General features: G+C 39.5%; 2 protein-coding genes across 6 annotated transcripts in view; one reads left to right on the top strand and one right to left on the bottom strand.

The window, feature by feature from the left end:
• ARHGAP6 (Rho GTPase activating protein 6) overlaps positions 1–16,167 on the top strand; it is a 317,422-nt gene that overhangs the window by 209,690 nt on the left and 91,565 nt on the right. The window lies entirely within an intron of this gene.
• Positions 15,662–16,167, bottom strand: part of AMELX (amelogenin X-linked) — a 36,852-nt gene continuing 36,346 nt past the window's right edge. For all 4 annotated transcript variants that reach the window (XM_054973324.1, XM_054973325.1, XM_054973327.1 and 1 more), the window contains one exon: positions 15,662–15,804. In XM_054973324.1, the coding sequence (XP_054829299.1) occupies positions 15,799–15,804 (6 nt within the window). In that variant the 3' untranslated portion in view covers positions 15,662–15,798. The remainder of the gene's footprint in view (positions 15,805–16,167) is intronic.

Below are 16,167 nucleotides of genomic sequence, written 5' to 3'. Positions count from 1 at the left end.
CAGGTTGCATTGTCTGATTTTATTTGGTTCTATACATAATGGCAAAAACACTCTGGCCACACTTTGCACAAAATCAGTGAAAGCAGGTGCTTTTCACAGGGGTTGCAGTGTTTGTGGAAGATGACACATGCATTTTTTTTTCTTTAAAAAATGAAGGAATGTCTAAAAAGCAATCACACTAATCCCCCCCTCTTTTTTTTTTTTACATTCCCACATTCACTTGTCTTACAAGCAATTCTTGAGTATCACAGAAGTTTCTTGGGCACATTCTAGAAACAGCTGCATTCAGTGTTCTTCCATTAAGATTTTCTAGTTGAAAAAATTGTGTAGGAGGGATATACTTCCTTTTAAGTGTATGTCTTTACTTTTAAAAAGCTCTTCCTGTATATATTTGAAAGTACTGAAAAATGTAAATGAAAAGAGGCAGTTGCCCTTCCAGTTCAGACACAGATATAAAGTCAAAAGTTGTTCACGTGGAACTTAGGTCTGGAAACTTTTTTACGAATGAAAGCTGAGGGTTCAGAGAACCTGTTGCACACTTATAGTTACAGCAGTATGTCACTATAGCAATCTTCTCATGTTGATTTTTGGTGGGGGAAGGAAATGGCTGACACAGAGATAAGGTCAGAGAAAATTAATGCCATGTGGGCTAGAAAATCTGAATTTTCACACCCACATAGCGCCATCCAGGCTTTACTGTGATCTTTCCTGAAACTTTGGAGCTAAGCGGATTTGAGAGAGATCTGCCAGAGAAAATTCCAGAGGTGCACAAATGCATCCCAGTGCTGTGGGAGAAACGGGTGGGGGGAATAAAAACACTACCCCAAAACATTCCCCCTTATGGAATGGCCTGCCTGAAGAAGTCAGGACATCTCCCCCTTTCTAGGCTTTAAGTGAACTACGCAAAACTGGATTATTCAGGAGGACTTGAAGGATGCTCAAGGGGCAGTGACTGTAGACTACTGAGTACTGTCTTTTGATGTAGATATTTTACTACTAGGTAATTTCTGTGTTGTTTAAAATATAATATCAAGCTACTTTTTTTTGTTTCAGCAAGATCAATCTCTATATTCTGGCATTTGAATTTTTGCTTTTCAGATTTCTGCAACGCATACCCCAGTATATTGTTTTTTAATGTCCCAGTCGTTGATCTTATTGATTTACACTGAGTAATCCACCTTGAATCTCAGTGAGAAATGTGGGCAATAAATAAATTTTAAAAATATACTATTGTATACAGGCTAGGATAAACTCTGGATAGTTTTAGCTACTTCACACTTGGAGTGAGTGTTTTCCCGTGAATGCTGGCATGCCTGTGACATCCCATTAGATAGGATGCTCCAGTTGAGAAATGGGTCTTTAATAGGGCTCAGTTTAGTTGTTAACTAAATTGCAGTTGAACCCAGGTTTATTATACAGCATTTTTATTAGTAGGTATGGTATAGTGTTGGCCAAAAGGCAGTCAGTGAGCTTCATAGCAGAATGGGAATTATGACATGACCTCCAGAACGAGGACAATACTGTAATCACTGCACAGTGGTGCCATGAATTAAATGGAACCTGGAATACACAAAACACTCTTTTGCAGCTGCATTTTGTAAGGAAGGTTGGTAGTCTCTGCCTTTCTCAGATAAGTTTATCTGCATTACTAGTCTCCTCACTAAGCAATGATAAATATGCTGTCAGGGAATCCAACAAAGCACAGTTGGGTAATATGGTGTTAAATGAAGTCTCTGTTTTCCAAGAAAATTCCATGTACCACATGTCACAAATATATAATTAATGGCCTTTTCAAAATTGTTCATACAGAATAGTTTTGGTACATTTCCTGCATGTGGCAGTTACAACTGGGCATATGTGGTTTGAGTAAATGGTTGTAATTAGTAAGTGGTGACTGAATATAAACACTTTTTTAAAAAGTCATACTTCCTTGTAAATGCCAAAAGTGTGTGTGGGGGGTGGGGTGGGGATTGTAGGTTCTATGTGGATTACATTCTGGTTTGTGGTTTTTACAGAAGGATCAAATAAATGGCTTAGTGGCCTAACGGAAACATACATGTGAACTATGTGAGTACCACTATCATGGAGCAATGTGCTGTTGTTTTGTATTGCTCATACACTGACATTGTGAATAAAAACATAGTATGTTTCATTTACATATGTGATCCTCTAGGTATGGGACAAAGATGAAATAAGTCAAAGTACATATTTTATGAAAAATGACAAAACTTGACTTGATATTAGATATTTAATATGTTGTTGTGCTTAACTAATGTGCTTAATTCAGAATAGTTTAAAAGTGCTTTGTAAGCATACTTAGTGTCAATTCTTGCTATCTATTTTGGTCTCCACTGATAAAACTGTATTCTCTACTGGCAGCTTAAACTGTCATTTCCTCCCTGGCTGAAACCAAATAATGAGCAAATTCATTGGTATAAAATGAATAGCTTAGCTTGATACTTCCCAAGCGGGGAAGGAATTTTACCAGCATGGGTGGAAGTTGTATATTGCAAGAATGTAGGGATGCCATTCCCCCGCCCAAGGTGGAGGATTCCCTGCTCCCACTCCTGCCCGGTGCGCCCCCATTTTAGGCTGCAGCAGGCTCGTTTGGGGCTGAATTGTATCCCGCAGCGGGGCGATTCAGCCACTTGGAGCGATTACAGCATGGGTCAAAGGGTGCCCAGGCCACCCTTTGACCCGCATGATGACATCACTCCCGGAAGTGACATCATCATGCCAGCCGGGGGCATGTGCGCACGCATGAGGAGGAACCACCATGGAAGAGCTAGGTAAGAACCATCGTCCCAGTCTCCTGCTGGGGGAGAGAAGGGACCTGTCAACCCTACTGTAATTTGGTTTGGACATTACTCATGGAAAAGGTTGTAGGTATGAAGGAAATACTGCTTTCGTTCTCTCAGTATGTTATCACGCTCCTGCAAATATGTGTGTTGAGAATGACATGGGGGATTAGCTTTGCTTGTTTGTACAAGGAGTGGAAGGGATTTTTTACCAAAAGAAGTGGCTGTGAAGAGCATGAGTCAGTAGGAAAAGGGCAACAGAAACAGATTTAAAGGTTTAAGGAGAAATATTAATTTTATTGAGAGATTTGGTACAATATTGGAGGAGGGATATCCTAAGCAAATAGCACAGCCCCTTATCCTAAGCAACTGAATAGCACATTCAGATGCTTAGGATAAGCAACTTTCAGCCAAGCCCCGCTGTTTAAATGGTTGTTTAAACTGTGAGTGGGGCTTGGCTGGCTGGCCAGGAACTCCTGGCCGGGCAGCCCAGCCCCGCTGTTTAAATGATCAGCTGCTTGCCAGGGATCTCCCTGAGAAGCAGCTGATCAGTGGGTTTAAATGCCCCTTTCCATGCCGCTTTGTAGCGGCACAGAAAGGGGCATTTAAAACTAACCAAACGAACCAGCAGTCCAGTTCAGAAGTTCGTAGAAACAAGCTTCCATGAACTGCTGGTTCAGGAACCACAAACCAGGCTAGTTCGTAGTTCTTTTTGGTTCGTGTTCGCTTTTGTGCCCGTCTTTAATAGGGATTGATCTCTCTGCTTTCTTATCAAGTATATGGTCCCTACAATGAAGAACTTTCATTTATTTTCTAAACTTAAGCCAGTGCTCTGACTGTAAGTTTGTTGTTTTCTCTCTCTCATGCACACCAGTCACACACAGCTCCTACAACCTCATGTTTTTCCCTACGAAGGATGTCAGTCTCCTAATTCTTCTTTGGTGGAATCTCAGTACTATATCAATTCTTTACAATTATTGTTTTGGCTACTGTCAAAAGTAGCAAAGTCAGTAAAAAAGTTATCCCTGTAATCACTTATTTTAATAATTAATTTACATTATTAGAGCAGGGGCGGTAAGGTCAAGTCATGGCATATTTGTTTTGGTTCCTTGAATATCTCTATCCATTAAAATGGTACTCCTAGAAATGTCCACCATGTTCAGGCAGACTGGACAATTGGTTACATCTCATACATTTATGAATGGTGTTTATTTTATGCAGTTATAGTGTGTTAAATTCCTATCATAAAACTTCTTTAACTTAACTTCAAGCTGTAACTTCAAGCAATGTTGCTCTGTGACTTGGTTTCCCTTCCCAAAGGAGGTCCTTTAAAAAAATGGGAAGCTGTTAAAGTCAGTATTTATGTTCCTGCCAACTTCAGCTGAGTCATATGCAGTTGTGAAATATATTTCGTGAGTGGTTTATATAGAAATTTATAAATGGAAGAAGGAACCTTGCCATTTTTTGTGCCTATATCACAAAATAGCTGTACTGAATATTCTGGTAGCTTTCTTCTTTCATTAAAATCAACCTCATTAGCAAAAATCTTTCAGGGTCCTCCATGTCTGACATAAGTCTATTTTTGTAAGATATTTTCTTCAAGACTGTTTCTCATTTGAATTTCAGTTGAGCACCTTTGTCTGTAAGGGAATTATCAGCCTAAGGAAAATGTTGTCATTGTGTGGATCATAAACGCATTGCTGTTACTCCTGATGGCTGTGGAAGTTGTTACTACAAAGAACTAGAGCCCATGCTCCCAAAAACGATTCTGTGTGTTTCAAATGCAGAGGAAAAATTGTGCTTTGGCTATCAAAACATCAGTGAATAAGTTATTGCATACTAAGAAATATACCACATCCTAAACTATGCTAGCTACATGGTCTTGTTTTCCCTATTTTCTCCACTGAAAAAAGTAAAAAGGCCGTACAGAATTATTGAAGGGTTCCATGAGTACATTAATTTTTAAGGCTTATTCAGTATGTAAGCACCCACCCATACATGAGTTGTAGCAGTTTAAAGATGCTGTTAACTTTGTGCACTGCAGTCATAGTTGGCTCCACTGAAATAGATATATTTTTGTTTAAAAGCTGTAATTCTTTTTGACTGCATATTCCATTGTATGGACTGAACCATATAGTAAAAGTCAGTTTCTAATTTCCACAATGGTGATCTGTATGTAAATTATGTATAGCTGCATATATCAGGGATCTGAGAACATAATAATATTTTTTGCCTTTATTTGCTAAATGGATAGTAGCCATCATTGCATGGTGTTTTTATTCGATCAGGCACATTTTGGCAGCAATCTAAATTCTGAATGTCTTCCCTTTTGGGGGGCATTTTTATTAACTGGGACCACCAGCTGAACTCCATTCCTGAAAAAATACAGTTAAACCCTGCCCCAACAAATATAGTCTGTGTGAGCTTGTGGCAGCTTTACACTGTCAAGGAATAGAAAAGTAAAAGCCTGTAAAAAGAAATTTTGGGGAAGAATCTGTTTAAAAGTACATTAATTTCTTAAAAAATCCATGGGGTTTCTAATACAAAATTAATGGCTAATAAATTTCTCCCCAAAAGATCTAATAACTGGATGTGTCCAAACTATACACTTAAGAGATGTGTCCTGTAAGCTACAGGGCCATCAATTAGTCAGTGTACTTAAGTCTTTTACTAAAAAGATACTGTGATGTCCAGTATACCCCAAACTTTTTTTTTTTTGCTGAATAAGTCTCAGCTTAAGATCCATAGAAGTAACAGGGCTTATCCCATTGTTTTAAGGTCTTATCTCATTGCCTTGGCACAGTCATATGATCAAACTCTTTATTCCCTTCATTCCTGAGTAGACATGGGCACGAACAGAAAAAAACCCGAACATGGTGTTTGTTATATTGTCGAAGGCTTTCACGGCCGGAGAACGATGGTTGTTGTGGATTTTCTGGGCTGTATAGCCGTGGTCTTGGCATTGTAGTTCCTGACGTTTCGCCAGCAGCTGTGACTGGCATCTTCAGAGGTGTAGCACCAAAAGACAAAGATCTCTCAGTGTCACACACTGAGAGATCTCTGTCTTCTGGTGCTACACCTCTGTCTTTTGGTGCTACAGTGTGTGACACTGAGAGACCTTTGTCTTTTGGTGCTACACCTCTGAAGATGCCAGTCACAGCTGCTGGCGAAACGTCAGGAACTACAATGCCAAGACCACGGCTATACAGCTCGGAAAATCCACAACAACCATGGTGTTTGTTGTTCATTGCCGTCCATGAACAACGAACAGCAAACATTGACGAACATGACCTGTTCACGAACATGTTTGTTGTTTGTTGTTCGTGGGGGCCAGTAGGCTCTCCTCCAGTCATCAAGATCCCTACCGCACCACTCCCAGAAACCCTACCTGAGCAGGCAGCAGGAAATGTACCAATAATAAATAATAGCTTGGCCCAGAGAAGCAGCCCTGGAACTTGAAGAGGTAGAGCCCTATCCCACCATACACAAAGAAAATTCAAGCTCCAATGCATTCTCCCTGTCTCTCTTTTAGAAAGATTTCTTTTAGAAAGATTTCTTCTCAATGCTCAGCTTTATGCTTGTTTTTCCAAATCTTCAGCTATCATACCCATACCTATCTCTTTCCCTGATTGTTCTGTTTCATTAGATTGTATTTTCACTTGCATGATGTAATCTGCCTCTCAGTGAGAAAGGCAGACTATAAATGATGATGATGATATTGTAGGTTTCAGTTTTTTGCATAGATTAATAAGAGTTTCCAGAAGTGTTGGTGACTTTGAAATACTGAATGCTACAGGGCCATAGTTGGATACCAACAGGTGTTGTAGTTGTAAATACTGCCATTCAGCAAAAGTTGACAAGTCATATCTAGACCTCAGCTGAGAGAAAAGATTTCCTTCCAATGTTAAATTCTTGATTGGCCCATAATGTTAATTTAGGGTGAGGTAATGGGTCAAATTGATATTGATGTTATAACATTTTGCACCACTGCAGGAATTGTAGGAGGAACAAGATCCATTTTGGTATGAGTAAACCCTAATGTAATCCATTTAATGAGGGTGGACAAAACAAAAAGCCTCCAAAAGAGCCCAAGATGGATAATCTACCTGGGAGAAGCACTGCCAATAAGTAGTACAAATTAGCACCTATGCCTGATGATACAAACTGAGATCAGGAAAGCCAAATCCTCCTCCATTGAATGGAAATTGCACCCTCTTTAGAGGAATCTGAGGGGGTAGGAGCTCCACATAAATTTCTGACATAAAGTATTAATTTTATGCATATATCTGCAAGGTATATGAAAAGGAATTGCACATCTTCATTTTTAGTGTATTTATCTTACTCCATAGCAACAGGTTTAAAACTGCTAACCACTTCCAACCCAAGTATATATCAGCAACCAGCTTCTTAAAATTCATCATAGCATTGACTTGATATTTCCAGTAATCCTTATCCCAAAGTAAGTAATGGTATCTGGGCAGGATCAAAAACATCCATTAGCAAATATGCTCTGTGATATATTTATTTTTCTTCCAATGGCATGAATTCAGATTTTGTCCAGTTAATTGAATAACCAGACAAATCACCAAAAGCATTAATCCAGGAATCTGTAGTTGTATAGATCAACTAGGGTAGGGTTGACAATGACAATTCATCCAGACAGTATTCCTCATGTTTCAGTTGTGCTGAGGTTTGATGTTTTACATGTATTGCTGTAGTCTGGGGTTAATATAATAAAAAAAGCCAAATACAACAAATGGCTTCTGTGTGATGAAATCAAATAACCACTCCTGAGTTTCTAGAAATGTCTTCATTTTACCCTGTAATTTTTTTTTAATCCTCTTGTTTGGAGATTGTGGCTAATATAATTAGTGACCCAAACAAACCAATCAGTTTCAGGAAGTCTAAAGAACTGTATGAAAAGCAGCCTGTTTAACAGAGGCCACTTCCACACATCCTTGATTAGACGACTTGCTAACAGAACTTTAGCAGGTTATTTCACTCATTACACTCAAAACCTGTTGTTTTGGAAAATAGCCCCTAGTAGCGCTTCCCCCCACCCCCACACCTCTCCCTGCAGCATCAGCTAAGAAGGGGAATGGGGAAGAGAGCTCCCTCCTCCTCCGAACCCATGGCCACCACTTGGCTTGTGTGCGGCCCTCCCAAACCCCCACGGAGGTGGTGGGGAGCACCATCCCCACTTCTGTGGGATGATGGGAGGGCCTCGCCGCCACGCTGAGCCTTCCCACACCCTGTGCTGAGCTCTGCTGGGCCTCTAGAGGCCCCAAGGAGGCAGCAGAGAGGCAAACTGTTTTGCCCCTCACTCGCTTCTTATCCCTGCATACTGCGCCTCTGCTGGGATAAGGAGTGAGTACTAGGGAACATGGTTTGCCTTTTATATAGTAGGATATGAAATCGCATAATTGGGCTACTCTACTGTTCACATATTTGTTAAATACTTTTGCATTTAAAACTTTAAGTGGGAAATCAATGGTAGAGAACAGAGTATTACGCATGTCCAGTTTCTACAGAAGCTGAAAGACAGGACAACGATATAGCACAATCCCGCATGCGCGCAAAAAAAATAAAAAGAAAAGTTGGGCGGAATGAACATCATCTGTTACAAGGTACAGAAAGAATGCGCTTTCTGTTTTGCGACCTTCCCCCCCCCCCCCCGCTACAAACACACACAAGATATACATGAGGATGCTGAGTGTGGAAGGTGAGTTCTGAAAGCAGGTTGGGAAGACTTGGCTTCAGGACAGAGAAAGCCCTGCCCCAAAGGAACATGTGGAAGTGACCGGAGTTAAATTTATCTCAGTAATACAAGCCCTCAAGAGCTAATTTACAAGTCTTGGGGGCATTCAGAACTCTTGGATTCCCTTCTCCCTACTTGGAGAGGAGAGAAAATCAGGCAGCAGAGGCAAGTCCTTTTATACTGCTCACCTTGTCCCTCAGCCTTTAAAGAAAGAAAGGGCACAGGAATCAAATTCTGATGGCCATTGAACACAACAATAACACTACATGTATGCCAGAGATGTGTGCTATAAACAGGGCTCATTTTGAGGGGGAACGCGCCGGAATGCCGATCCGGAAGCTCTAGAATCTGCCCACGTGATTCCTTCCTCCTTCAGCCCTGCAGGCTCTGCAGAGGACGCTTAGCTGCTTTGAGTTCATTCTGCTTTTTTCCCATTCCTCTTTGAGAGAGTGAGCTGGGGCCTGGCAGGGCTCTGCAGAGGAGGGTAAGCCGCTTTGAGTTCATTCTGCTTTTTTCATTTGTGAGAGAGAGAAAGAGAGAGAGAGTGTGTAAGCAGAGCTGCTGGGGTTGCCTTTGCAGAGGAGGCTTTAGCTGCTTTGAGTTCATTCTGCTTTTTTCATTAGTGAGAGAGAGAGAGAGCATAGCTGCTGGAGTCGGCTTTGCAGAGGAGGCTTTAGCTGCTTTGAGTTCATTCTGCTTTTTTCATTCGTGAGTGAGAGACAGAGAAAGACAGTGTGTAAGCAGGGGTGCTGGGGTTGCCTTAGCAGAGGAGGCTTTAGCTGCTTTGAGTTCATTCTGCTTTTTTCCATTCATGACTGAGAGAGAGAGAGAGAGAGAGACAGCGAGTGTAAGCAAAACTGCTGGGGTCAGCTTTGCAGAGGAGGTTTTAGCTGTTCTGAGTTCATTCTGCTTTCCATTTCATTCAGGGGTTTCTGTGTATGTGTGTGCTGCTTTGAGTTCATTCTGCTTTCTTTTCATGGGGTGGGTGAGGCTGTGTGTGTATGTGTTGCTTTCATTCTTTTGTTGACTGAAGTTGACATTGTTATGGTTCCCACAGCTTTTGAAAGCAGATTGGTTCTGTGTTAGTTAAATATATCAGTTATGGTTATTTGTATTAGTTAATCGTTAATTGTAGAGTAGTTAATTTTATAATAAAACCATTTAACATCTTGACTATTTTCGTTGTGCTTTTGAAGCAATTTTTCTCCAGGTAGGCTTGCCAGCACTGAGTTGGGAAATACCTGGAGATTTTTGGGGTGGAGCCTGAGGGGTGGGTGTTGCCTTCTGACACACTTCCAGTGATGTCAGGGGGTGTGGCATATGCAAATCAGTTATGCTAATGGCGCACTTCTGGTGATGTCAAGGGACGTCATATGTTAATGAGTTATGCTAATGAGTTCCTGCAGCTCTTTTTCTACGAAATGACCCCTAGCTTATAAATATACCAATATAAATCAAGCTGCTTTTTCTGGAGAGTTGTCTTTATGTCCTAATTTTTACTTTATACTTCAGATGGCATTCAGTGTTGTATACTTGGGGATGGCAGTGGATTAAAGGATAAGAATTATTGGCATAACTCCTTTGATAAGTAACTAAATATGCCCATAGTATTACTTTTTTCAATTCTTCTGAAGGGGATGTTGGTAAGAAAAAAAATCTAGGGAACTTGAATAAACAACTCCATTTGTATTTGAAGTACAGGGATGGCAGGAAGAAGTGATTGTTTGCAGCTGTGGATGGTTTGTAGTCCAAAAGAGCTGTATCTCTTTCCAGGAAAAGTTTATCACTGTTTATGTTGCACTCCGTTATATGTTTTCTTTATATTCATTTGCCATATCCAGAAAGTGTCTAGGAATGAATTCTAAAGAGAAGAAAGAATTCTGTAACAAGAGAGAATTCTTTAAAATGAATCTTCAGGTTCTGGCATACTGCTGGAAGGAATTGTGTTCTTTACTCAGTCCCCAAAGGTAGAATAATCATGGTATTTAGGAGATGGTAGTGTTTGGGTACATTGTCAACATTACCCTAATTTTTATGTCTTTGGGTTACCATGGAGGACTGTATCCTTAAGTGGGAAAGATCCGTCCACAAAGAACTGTTGTTACTTCATTTAACAGAACCCAAATTGGAAGGAACTCAGATTGGAAGTAACCTGTATGCTGGGAATGGATGAAGATTTCTATAATGAGAATCATTATATGCTCGCAGATTCTTCCTTCATAATAAAACTATTCACCATGCATACCCTTGAAAAACATTCTAATTCAAGCTCATGTTGCCCTTTTCCACTTTGCTTACTACTTAACTCCTGTTGTTAAATTTCCTTTGGCTAAGAAATACGAGGATACAAGATAGTACTGCACAGACTTGCCTAACATGGGAAGATGATGTTCTGGAAAGTGAAGAGTAGACTTTGTTTTGAATCGTTGATATATCTAATATGCTTGTCAGAGAGTTGAATTGTGATTCCTGTCTAAACACATACAAAAGTTAAGTCCATGTTCCATAGCCAGGCATTAGTCAGTGTTTTGAATAACTTTGCAGAGGAAAAGATAGGTTGATACGTAAAGAAGTAGTCAGATTTCCTATTGATGTGGAAATATTTTCTGAGTTTTGTTGACAATTAAAAGATTTGCTTCCAGCCCCCTTCCAATGTACAAACCTATTAAAGTCATAGTGTAAAGAACAAAGCTTGGCTCTCTGTTAAACTACCTCATATCTGGTTTAACTATTATTCTTAAGTATGATGTGACTTGTTTAATTAAATATATACATGCACAGGAACTGATATAAGACTCCCATATTGGCTTGAATTTTAAGTAAGATTTGTATTTTTGTTCATTTGCTGTCCTATAAGCATGCCTTCCTGACTCAACTTGTACATTTGAATAAAAAAAAATATTATGGAAGTGATAAATTTACTCTCTGGTGTTTCCTTCAAGGGAGCCCACTGTAAAAGTTCCAGTCTTCCAAGCTTATGAACTTCTGTGGATTTAGTAGAGTTTAACTCTGCTCAAGATTGCACAGTTAACCTCCTGGAGAAATAGAATGCATGTAAGCATATGAATTAAATGTCCAATTTTATTGCAATTCTGTGGTAAATAAAGGACATGTTAGGTTACAACATAGTTTGTTTCCCAAAGTGCTTCCACTACCTAGTGCTTTTCATTTTTTCTTCAGCCATCATAGAACTATTATTTGCCTAATGCAGGATATTGTTTGGAATGACACATTTGTATGACATGGGTATTTAAAATATATATTTACTTACTGATTGCATTCTCATACAATGTGTTTCCTGTAGATAGAAGAGGGAAATTCCCTTGGATGGGGATGTGACCAACAATATATTTGAAGAACTATTTTCAAATGAGTATAACTATTGAAATAAACTGTCACATAATTTCCGGCGTCTGTACTTGTGCAGTTCATTAATATATTTCTTTCAAGAGCACAGTGACTCACAATGAAATATATTTTCCATGAATGGCCCTAACAAGATGGCAAAGCTTGCAATCCCTGTCCCCCACCCCTATTGCTTTGTCCCCTTTCTCTGACAGCATTCAGAGCACTTTTACCTCACTTTTCTCTTTACACTGTACACCCAAAGCTTACAATGTATAAAAAAACCCAACCAAAACACAGAAAACAATCAGATTTCATAAATATTACCTATCAACAAACTAATTCACAAAGCAGACAGGTGGCAACAGCTCTGTCCTGAGGAAAACAATCTCTCTCCAGGCAGGCAGTCATTTCCATGTTACCAAGTACAGCTGTGTAAAAGTTGCCTAAGTTGGAACTCTGCAGCCCGACTCCCAGGGCCCATTGAGCTGGTCGCCTGCAGGGGCCAGGAAGGAATTTTTCCCACAAGAGTCAAATTGGCTGGGCCTTTGAGGTTTTTTTTTTTTGCCTTCCTTGATGTCGGGAACCACTGGGAGGGGGGGTGGATCCAACTTTACACAGCAGTTGGAGCGTTGGCAGGAGTCGGGCCTCCGGCCTGCCTCCTGTGATGATTTTGAGGCATCGGGACGGATCCAAAACAGGTGAGCGGGGCAGGCGGCCAGCTCACCTTGGCGGATTGAGAGGCAAGGGCTTCCTAGCACGGTTGGCAGCAGAACAATGCTTGCCATGGTAGACCAGCAAAATAGGCTGGTGAGTTATGCATTGGGTCAGCACCAGGGCCTGCCGATGCCAACAAGTTATGCATCGGGTCAGCACCAGGGCCTGCCAATGCCAATGGGGATCCGTGCCCATATGCCTGGCCAATGCTCCATTCAGCTGTAAATCAATAAAGTTGTGGCCATTCCAACCAAGAGATGGTGTCTGTGTGTGTAAATTGCTGGAACCCTCTGACTGCACATAGCACATAGATGACAAATCAAAAACCGGGTTGCAAAGTGGATCAACATCCTGGGTAACAAACTGGGTCTGAAAACAAACTGACTATATCATTGATACTGTCTAGAAATAACTGGAGTTTTCACTACATTCTCAAGCATTTTGCTCAAGAAGCAAATATTGGAGGCAGAACAATAGCTTGTTAAATCACATTCCTCAAAAGAGGAACTCTTTTTATTTTTTTAAACTAGAAAAGGTTTATCAGACTCCTGCCTTTTCTGTCTCATGTGATATGGAGTCTCAGAACAATTAAGATGAAAGAAACTGGACCACTGGCAGTTGTTGGTATTTAAATGCACATTTTGGGGTCGAGCTATTAATGTGAAAAAATACTGGCAAAAATATGCTTCAGTTTTCAAATATTCCCTTACTTTTCTTCCCCACCCCTCCCTGAATGTACAAATATGGAATCTTAGTTAGATGAGGTGACATTGGCCCATATTTTCCCACAATTGCTTAGCCAAGCCCTAGTATTTTTTTGTAAAATGGAAGAACAGAGTTTAATAGTAGTGCTATAGCCATATACAGCATATAAATATGCTTTAAAGAAAATGAAGGGTAGGATCTAAATATATATGTTTTTTATATATGATATACTTCAAAACATTAATCCTCAAGTGGGTTGATGTGGCACAATCTACATTATACTGTAGATTGAGAGCCAGTTTGGGTATAGCTTGTGGCTTTAATTTGCAGCAGCTTCAACATTTCAGCCTCTGTGTTTCTTAGCCTCTGAAACGCCGGGTGTTTACTCTCACATAAGAATTAAGATAAGATTTCAGAGCCTGTGTTGACTGCAGTTTTTTGAAGGCAAGGATAAAGAGAGCAGAGATTGTTTGGAGAGCTGAACAAGAAAATAGTGGAGTCTAATGAAAAGGTAAGTAAAATAAAAGTTAACTTGCGGAGAACACCAACAGGTACTTATCTCTACAACGCCATCTTGAGCCAGTTTGGTGTAGTGGTTAAGAGCGTGGGACTCTTATCTGGAGAGCTGGGTTTGATTCCCCATTCACTTGAAGCCAGCTGGGTGACCTTGGGCTAGTCACAGTTCTCTGGAGCTCTCTCAGCCCTACCCACCTCACAGGGTGTTTTGTGTGGGGATAATAATAGCATATTTTGTAAACTGCTCTGAGTGGGCATTAAGTTGTACTGAAGGGCGGTATATAAATCGAATGTAGTTGTTGTTATTTAGAATTTAACTATAAGGCTTAAGGTTGGTATTATAAAAAAACACCTGTGTTGCTTTCTTTTTAAGTAGATAGAGAGAAAACAGATGAATGTAAAAAGCGGGGATTTGTATTACTTCTAAATATGAATTACAGTTCAAGAATGCTGAGTTCCATTTATTTAAAACAACTGTTTAAATTTATCCGAGTAAAATAAAAAATGCTTTCTTTCCCATTTAATTCTTTGCCAGTTGTATGTTGTGATGACTTGATAAAGATTTGGGTGCAGTGTCGTATTTTAAACCCTTTTGAAACAGAATCTGCTTTTTTTCCGTTGGCAAAATGATTCCTGGATTGAAATCAGTTGCTGCTTCCTGGTTCTTATTCATGTTTTTTCCTCCTGTTCTCAGATTTTGTGTGGCTTGGAAATACATAGTTTTTATCATTTTACAGAAAAGTATAAACATTAACCTTGAACATTATGTATATTACATGCACACACTTTTAGAAAAAATGTTTTATAAATGCTTCAGAATTTGAAAGAGTCGTCATTTATTGTTTGCTTCAACAGATGTTATTTGCATATACTTTTAAAAATGGATAAGAATATATGGAACATACAGCTATGGATTTTGTGTGTGTGTAAAATATGACAGGTTTGCAGAGTAAAATTTGATGACATGTTGCCCAATCATTCTCTGACAGACCTAAATAGGTCTTGCCACAGTTGAAGGGCATGCATAAGGGAGATGAACAGCTGCATTCCAGAGATGCTCTCTGGCAGGAAAAAATAAGGGGTTACACCGTGGGTAAGAAATACTTATGGGAATTTGGAAAAGTGGGCTCTTTTTTAAAAGTCCTTTCCTATTGAGGGCTGTAGAAATAAAAAATGGCTATAGAGAGATGTGATGTTGCTTCTGGATATTTCCCAGAAGCTACATCAGTACTCTCTAGTAATCGCTGCAATTTTAATTGTTTTACCATAGTGTTTCTAACAATTCCTGGAGAGGTGTGACATCATTGCTGATGTTTTTCCAGAAATGATGTCATACTATTGCTGACAGCTGCCACCCCCCCACCCCCCATTGTTAGGCTGGGCCTGGCAAACCTATCTCACATTCAAGTCTCTGTAATACATCACCATTGTTAGTATTTCCCACCACTGATGCATTTGAGAGAAGGAAAGGGTTTAAAGGGTTATTGAAGAGGTTATCCAGAAACAGGTGCTTTAGCAAGGATCCTGAAGGTTATTTAAAACTGCTGGCAACAATTTTAAAATGTGATTTGATCTATCTTGTAGAGCTACTACATGCATATCTTTTTAAAAAAAGCTTAATTATGAATTCATTGTATTCTACAAAGTATGTTCATACTTTATGTAAATACATTCAGTTGATCAGTTGTTCCCTGTTTGGCAGGAGAAAGAACTTTGCATGTTGGTGATGTTGTGTGGCCTGACGGATTAAAATGAAAACTCCCGACTCCACAAGTATTGATTTAAAACAGGTTTTATTGTTTGCTACTTCTGATTCATTTGCTTTCTGGCTACAGTTTTCACTAATTTTTTAAATTTTTTCATGAAGATCTGCATCACTGACTGAAAGAGAATGATGGTTTCTTGGACACAAATGACAATGCCTAACATATGGCTGCATTATTCTGATTTCCTGGCCCTTTAATCCTGAAAGAAAGAGAGAAAATAATGACATTAAAAATCTTACAGAAATATTACTGTGATACCTGGGACTGCTTTTTTTTAATTCTATGAAATAAGAAATGGCTTCATTGTCAAAATACATACACAATTCATTTAATGTTTGAAGTATAAATGCATTATGGTATAGTTAAAATGCATTGTTGCTAAAATATGTGCAAATTAATCTGTTTTCCAGTAGAATTTTCAAAGTAAGATAATGTGAATGGTATAAACTTGGTAGGTGGTTTGACACATTATAAAGGCTGATGACGTTTATACACAGGCAGTCTTTCAACACTGTTTTCTGCTGTAATGCACAACAATTATCTAAAGAAAGCTGGTGGGGCA

This window comes from Eublepharis macularius, chromosome 3 (assembly GCF_028583425.1).
Source record: "Eublepharis macularius isolate TG4126 chromosome 3, MPM_Emac_v1.0, whole genome shotgun sequence".
Lineage (NCBI taxonomy): Eukaryota > Metazoa > Chordata > Lepidosauria > Squamata > Eublepharidae > Eublepharis > Eublepharis macularius.
This window is presented reverse-complemented; position numbering and strand designations above follow the sequence as displayed.